This window comes from Cottoperca gobio, chromosome 4, assembly GCF_900634415.1.
Source record: "Cottoperca gobio chromosome 4, fCotGob3.1, whole genome shotgun sequence".
Classification (NCBI taxonomy): domain Eukaryota; kingdom Metazoa; phylum Chordata; class Actinopteri; order Perciformes; family Bovichtidae; genus Cottoperca; species Cottoperca gobio.
Window position 1 is genome coordinate 8,038,325 of NC_041358.1, and position 7,820 is coordinate 8,046,144.

Consider the following 7,820-nt stretch of genomic DNA (forward strand, 5'->3'; position numbering starts at 1 on the left):
AGTTTGTTTTCATTTGGTTTTACCTTGTCAGTAATTCATCATTTGTGATCCTGGTTAATCCTTACTGCCTGCAATCAATTTATTCCCCTCACCTGGTTTCCACAGCCCATCTCCTCACCTGCTTCTCATTCCCTCATTAGTTCTCTCAGAGGATATATACCAGTTCTCTCCCACTTGTTCCCAGCCAGATTGTCTTGTGTTTTCCTGCCAAACTCTCCAGCGATGACCCTCCGTTTTGAGCCTGCCTGTTTCTGGACTCCGATTCTTCTGCCTGCCCCTTACTGGAGTTGTTTGTCTTTTGGACTGATTTACCGGTATTTGACCCTGCCTGGATTACTGCGTAAACTGAACTATATTGTATTCTGCCTGTCTCTGTCGTGCTTTTGGGTTCAGTTCTGTCGGTTCCAGCGAACATTACAGTACTATCTGGCCAACATGGACCCAGCCGACTCAGCACCATCCCAAACAGCGCCGCCGACACCAGTCGAGATGATACGCCATGAGCAACAGCTGATCTTCATTACGGAGGCTATGCAGGCGATGTCTCTTCGCAACGAGCGTAGCTTTGCGTCTCTCCGGGACTACATCACAAATTTCTCCACTACAGCCCGGAGTTCAGATACCACTGCTGCCTCCAGATCTCCGGTCCACACTTCTCCGGCGTCAGATGCCTACCTCCACCTGAGCGCTATTCTGGTGTTCCTGGTTTGTGTCGGCATTCCTCGTGCAGTGTTCTGTTTTTTTGAGCTCCAACCCTTCGCCTTCCCCACAGAGATCCCTCTGCTCACAAGGGCTAAGGACTGGGGAACTGCCGAGTGGGAGAAAGGATCTCCAGCCTGCTTCTCCGTCCAACTCTTCACTGAGGAGCTGCGGAAGGTTTTCGATCATGTGACGCCTGGAAGAGAGGTCGCTCCAGGGCTGCTCGACCTGAAGCAGGGAGTGAGAGCGGTATCTGATTACTCCATCGAGTTCTGCACCATGGCAGCTGAGAGCAGCTGGAACTCTGCCTCACTTCTCGATGCCTTCTACCACGGTCTGTCAGATCGCATCAAGGATGAATTAGCGGCTCAGGATTGTCCGACTGATTTGGATAAGCTGGTGGCTCTTGCGTCCAGGTACCTTCTCCTCCCACTCTTCTCGCTATCGGCTCCTGAGACCAAGGCCATGGAGAGGTACGTCAATGACTCCTTGGCTGCAGGAATTATCCGACCATCTTCGTCTCCAGCCGGAGCTGGGTTTCTTTGTGGGACAGAAGGACAAGACCCTGCGTCTGTGCATCGACTACAGAGGACTCAATAACATTCACCATCAAGAACCGGTACCCTCTCCTGTTAGTTTCCTCTGCTTTCGAACTGTTACAAGGTGCTACTATGTTCTCCAAGCTCAACCTCCGCAATGCTTACCATTTGGTGAGAATCAGGGAGGGGGATGAGTGGAAGACGGCCTTCAATACTCCTAGTGGACATTATGAATATCTAGTCATGCCATTTGGTCTCACAATGCTCCTGCAGTCTTCCAGGGATTAGTCAATGATCTTCGGGATCTGCTCAACATATGTGTCTTTGTGTACCTGGATGACATTCTGATTTTCTCCAAATCTAAGCAGGAGCATGTGACTCATGTACGCCTAGTTCTCCAGAGGCTTTTGGAGAACCGTCTGTTTGTGAAGACTGAGAAGTGTGAATTCCACACCTCAGAAGTATCATTCCTGGGATTCATCGTCAACGCAGGTAACATCCAGATGGACCCTGACCAAGACCAAGGCTGTCAGTGACTGGTTGTCTCCTTCCACACGAAAGGAGCTTCAACGTTTCCTGGGTCTTGCCAACTTCTACCGGAGGTTCATCCGTAATTACAGCTCTGTGGCAGCTCCCCTCACCTCCAAGAAAGTGCTCTTCCGATGGTCCCCTGTGGCAGAGGAGGCCTTCTGAAAATTGAAGTTACGTTTCACTTCTGCTCCCATTCTCAAATTCCCAGATCCCACTCAGATCCAGTTTATCGTGGAGGTGGATGCTTCGGACACCGGTGTGGGGGCAGTTCTTTCTCAGCGATTAGCTGAGGATCAGAAGGTTCATCCTTTTGCCTTCTTCTCCCGGAAGCTGTCTCCGGCAGAGAGGAATTATGATATTGGGAATAGGGAGTTGTTGGCAGTAAAACTGGCACTGGAGGAGTGGAGACACTGGTTGGAGGGAACAGAGCAGCCATTTGTGGTCTGGACAGACCACAAACCTGGAGTACATCCGTTCAGCCAGGCGGCTGAACTCTCGTCAAGCAAGGTAGGCTGTTCTTTAACCGTTTTGACTTTTCGCTTTCCTACAGACCGGGTTCAAAGAATATGAAACCCGACGCCCTTTCCAGCCGGAGAGTTTTCCATCCCGTCCGGAAGGTATCCTTCCTTCTGCATGTGTCATCGGTGCAGTAACTTGGGACGTGGAGGACAAGGTAAAGCGCTCCCACGCTGAACATTCTGCTCCCAGTGCTTGTCCAGATGACAGTTTGTTTGTTCCTGCCAGTCTCCGTGCTCAGGTCCTCCAGTGGAGTCATTCGTCTCGCCTGGCTTGTCACCATGGGGTGAGACGCACCCTAGCGCTGCTTCGTCAATGCTTCTGGTGGTCTTCCATGGAGGCGGACACCAGTGGTTTTGTCGCGGCCTCTCCGGTCTGCTCTCAAAACAAGATCTCTCACCAGGCCCCCTCCGGTCTTCTCCATCCCTTGCCAGTTCCAGCTCGTCCATGGTCCCACATCTCGTTGGATTTTGTCACTGGCCTACCACTCTGTGACGGTAACAGTCATACTCACTGGCGTTGATCGATTTTCCAAGTCTGCTCAATTCATTCCACTTACCAAATTACCTACTGCCAAAGAAACAGCGGAGATTATGTTCCAACAGGTGTTCCGACTTCATGGTCTGCCCTGTGATGTGGTCTCTGACCGTGGTTCACAATTCACCTTTCGCTTTTGGTCTGAGTTTTGCAGGTTGTTGGGGGCCACGGTCAGTCTGTCATTCGGTTTTCACCCCCAATCCAATGGTCAGGCAGAAAGAATGAACCAAGAGATGCAGACAGCTCTACGCTGCCTCGCTTCCCGCAACCCCTCCTCCTGGTCCAAGCAACTCTTGTGGATCGAGTATGCCCATAACACCCTTCCCAGCTCTGCCACTGGTCTCTCACCCTTCCAATGCTCTCGGGGTTACCAGCCACCACTCTTCCCAGAGCAGGAACATGAGGCCAGCATTCCCTATGTGCAGGTGTTCGTAGGTTGGTGTTGACGCACATGGAGACAGGCTCGCCTCACACTCCTGCGCTCTTCAGAATGTTACCAACGATCCGCCAACCGACATCGCATTCCTGCCCCCCCTGTACATGCCGGGGCAACGGGTCTGGTTATCTACAAAGGATCTACCCCTCAGAGTAGAATCCAAGAAGTTGGCTCCACATTTTGTGGGTCCATTCCCCGTCTTCGTCTACCACCTTCCATGAGGGTTCACCCCACATTCCATGTATCCAAAGTCAAGCCTGTTAAAGAGCCTGTTTCAGCTCTCCAGCGATCGTCTAGTTTACCTGTTTAGTTTTCCTGACCTGCCTGTTTCTGGACTCCGATTGTTCTGCCTACCCCTTACTGGATTTGTTTGCCTTTTGGACTGATTTACCGGTATTTGACCCTGCCTGGATTACTGAGTAAACTGAACTATATTGTATTCTGCCTGTCTCTGTGTCGTGCTTTTGGGTTCAATTCTGTTGGTTCCAGCTAACCTTACAATTTGGATGCGAATTTATAATTGTTTGTTACTAATCTTATACTTGCTAATCTCTGATCCCATGGGGTTGGGGTGAAAATATAAGCATGTTTGCCCTTACCGTTGATGGTACTTGCAACTGTAAATAATAATCTAAAGAAGCTGAGATGGCAACTACAAAGCAACAGACATGTTCTTCTTTAATTTATCATCATAAAAACATTGAATGATTGGAGAAAACACTGACACCAATTTCTAATAGGACACAGGTCCCCTTGCCCAAAAATAAAGTACATTTGCATAAATCTGGTGCACTTTAAGACAAAAAAAATGCCTATCCACTCTTGAACACACCATCTGTCTTTCAGACACTTGTAGGTGGAAGCATCAAATAATTCCTTCTCTTTTTGAGTGGCAAAGCAATTTATCACGCTGTTGGGATTCAGATGCCATAGAATGTCACTTTTCTATTTTTTTGTTTCAAAATTTTCATTTGAGTGGGCTGAAGTCCACCTAAAATAGGCCTAGCTACACCACTGTTGTAGTAGTACCAGTGTACAAATACATACATTTCTTAGGTTAAAGTTAATAAGTATTTGTAGTCTAACATAAAAAGTAAACATTGTAAAGTGAGAAGGAAAACAAGACTCGAAAAAAGAACAGAATGAAGGAAGTTGAGAAATGGACAGAAGGGAAGTAAAGAATGAGATCATTTGAGAAAAAGGAACAGAGGGAGGAAATTAAGAGAAGGAGGGACAGAAAGAAGGTTAAGAGAGGACCAAAGGAAGTAGCAAAATCAAAGAAAAGAAGAAATATAACATGAATTAAAAAGGAAGGTCTGAGAAAATAATTGAAGTTAGGAAAAAAGTAAAGCCAAAGAGAACAGAGGGAACAATTGAAGGAAAGAAGACAGCAAAGACGTTAAATAAACGCCATAATGAAAGCCATAATGTATTTCATACTGAATCTATAAACTTTGCATCTTCTCCCATTACCTATGTACAAAAGCCAACCTTGGACTGTATCGACACACAGCCACATACACACTGAACTGGAAACAGTCATCAGGCCTTTATAACATTAATTTAGCAGATATTATGTACAGAATAGAGCTGCAAAGTGACAGTAAATTCAGTCTGATTGAACGGCAAATAAAATAAAAGTGTCACCGCAACGCCACCAGAGAGCCATTAGATAAATGCAAAATAAAGCCATAAGTGCCATAATCACCAGTGTGCAATTAAATATGAAATGAAAATGTCAGAGGAATAGACACCAAATGGCCATAACTGCTGTCCCATATCAGCATCGCCAGGCCGGAGCAGTAAAGCTCATGTTTGTTTGCTCCTCTCCATTTTACTGGTGTGTTTTTACGGTCAGGGCTCAATCATATACAGTATCTTAACGATGATGGTAATTAGACAGCGGGCTGCACGGATGATTTAGCCACACCAAAACATATTGAAGCAGAGTGATGAACTGGAGGAGGCTGCAGGAGAAAATCAGAGAAAACTGAGCGAGGAGGTCGATTGATCTGCGGGTCATAAACAGCTTGGGGTCAGAATCATGAGCTGCTCTTTGGGTTGCTTAATACAATTAGTCTGGCTTTGCTCTGTGGCTTCATAAGCATATAAACACCCCCCTGTGGCCCTGTATTAATACACCAGGCGATATCAATGATAAATAAACCACAGAGCTGCGTGTGTGTGTGTGTGTGTGTGTGTGTGTGTGTGTGTGTGTGTGAACAAGCAGGTGGAGTAATGATTAGATTTCCATTAGTAAAAGGGGTAATAAACACCCTGTGTGTGTGTGTGTGTGTGTGTGTGTGTGTGTGTGTGTGTGTGTGTGTGTGTGTGAGTGTGTGAGTGTGTGTGTGTGTGTGTGTGTGTGTGTGTGTGCGCGAATACAGGACTTTTAATGTCTGTGTGTAGTAAGAGGTGAATTAAAAGCGCATTGACTATGTGGCAGCACATGCTATATATTAAGACCAGGCACAGCCGGCCTGCCAGCGGCTCAAGCCAGAGGACCTATTCATCTTCTGCAGAACACTTCCCCCCCCTCCTCCATCAGAAAAAAAACACGACCCCCACATGCCCACATCCCTCTCCACCTAAGCATAGACCCCTCCCCCCACGCACATAATCAAATTAATTAACATTCCTAAGATCCCACACTCATTAATCTATCCACAGTGGTCAGCAAAAACGATGCAGGCAGGGAATAAGTTTGGCCATGGCAGTGATGCGAGAAGTCAAAGGAAGATTCAGGCTGTTTTGATGTTTTTTTGTAGTTATTTTTTGTGACATTTGGTCTTTTTTTTTGTTATTGTAACTTATTTTGTTTTGAGGTTATTTTTTGGGGGATGTCCAGGTTTTTTGGGAGCCCCATATAACAAGACCTGCAACACCTGCCTGTTCAAACTCGTGGCCCTTCGCTGCATGTCGTCCCCTCTCTCTGTCCGTGCATCTAATGAAGGCAAAAGGCCAAAAGCAAAAAGAGGAAATGGTATGAAAGACTGTAAGGGCGTGACATGCAGCAAGCAGTCTGGCCAGCAGGGAATCAAACTGGCCACTTGCTGTTCAAAATATCAGAGTGCATGTGGTATGCACCCTAACCACTCGGCTGTCATGTTCCCGCAGGTTATTATGACATTTGATCACCATCTTTACTACAGAGACACGGAAATGTGGTGACAAAGCCAGATACAACTTCACATAAATGATATTGCTTTACTTTTCCTAGATTTGTAACCGTACTCAAGGATGTTCGCTGTTTTTCAGCGTAATGGATGAGGATAATTGTCAGTTTGCGTATGTTCGCCTTTATTTCTAAGAAGTGTCAAAGATAACGGGGTTGAACTGGACTTAAAGATCTGTTTGATCACCTGTGTTGTGATGTACTGTGGACTCTGCCACTCCATTATGTTTCACAGGAATTGTACCTAATGTGATTACATGTGACAAATAAAATAGATTGAACCACATTGACTGGTTAATGCTGAAACGATAAATGGTGTTTGATACCACAAAGGATAACTTAAAATAAATAAATAATGAATTAATAAAATAAATGGACCAATAGCATACATTATTATACATATGTTTACTGGGAGAAGGCAGTACAATTACTATTTGTACACTTTCTCTGTCCTGAGACTGTCAGTAACCCACCTCACATGAACATGAACACTCAGAAACCAAATGATTTAATATGCAAAGATCAAGAAAGTCTTGTGTGTGACATGAAACGTGCCCTCTCTGTGTTCTTAATCCTCTCCAGCTGTTGAGTTTATTTTAGAGCATAACTGTCTCACCTTTTTTAAATTCATTAATATATGATACTGCGAGTACTAATGAATTCACTTGAGTGAGCTGATAAGAGATTGATTAATTCATGACAGGAAGTTGATACCCTTGGCCCCGGGGCTCCCTTGTGACCCACCTTCCCCTACCTACTCCTAAACCTGTACTTCCTTACGAACATGGTGTTGTTACACTCCCCCCCCCCTCCTCTCCTCCTCTACCTGTCTCTGCTCCCTCTCGCTCCTCTGGGACTCCTTGTGACACAATTAATTAAAACTTCTGAGAATCAAATGATATATATTTTAGTCTTCGTTTGACACAAAGACTGAGAAGGCAAAAGTGACAAAAGAAGTAAACTAGAGGGGAAAGAAGGTGAGGAGAGGAAAACAAGATAATGTCAGATGACGGAGCCGAAGAGTTTTTCCACCTGTACTGGAGTGGAGGCTCAGCCAGAGAGGAGAGCGCCTATATTGATCCCTCTCTCCTGTCCTCTAACAAGGGAAGATTTCAGCAGATTTCCACTCCATGTTTGAAGGAATACATCCCTTTCATCCCCCTCACTTCTCCCGTTTATCTCTCCACTCTTCCGAAGAGCACCTCCAATCCCTCCACCCCACCCCCAAAGCCGGCAAGAAGGGGGAAACCCTGTTTGTGAAGGCTTCAGTAAGCCTCCCACTGCACACACACACACACTCTTGCATGCTAGCACACACACACACACACACACTGATGTTTGTACTGTACCTCTGTACTTTTTTTTGACAGAATGCATACCCTATAGC

At 46.0% G+C, this 7,820-nt stretch overlaps 1 protein-coding gene across 3 annotated transcripts; it reads left to right on the forward strand.

The window, feature by feature from the left end:
* Positions 1 to 365: 365 nt before the first annotated feature.
* On the forward strand, positions 366 to 3,617 carry LOC115007262 (uncharacterized). 3 transcript variants are annotated; one of them, XM_029430049.1, is made up of 3 exons: positions 366 to 2,442; positions 2,514 to 2,782; positions 2,891 to 3,617. In XM_029430049.1, the coding sequence occupies exon 1, from the start codon at positions 436 to 438 to the stop codon at positions 1,297 to 1,299; it is 864 nt and encodes a 287-aa protein (XP_029285909.1). In that variant the 5' UTR covers positions 366 to 435; the 3' UTR covers positions 1,300 to 2,442; positions 2,514 to 2,782; positions 2,891 to 3,617. The 3 variants fall into 3 exon arrangements, with proteins under 3 accessions (XP_029285909.1, XP_029285910.1, XP_029285908.1); XM_029430050.1 differs by having other exon boundaries at positions 2,977 to 3,617; XM_029430048.1 differs by having other exon boundaries at positions 2,514 to 3,617.
* The last annotated feature ends 4,203 nt before the right edge of the window (positions 3,618 to 7,820 follow it).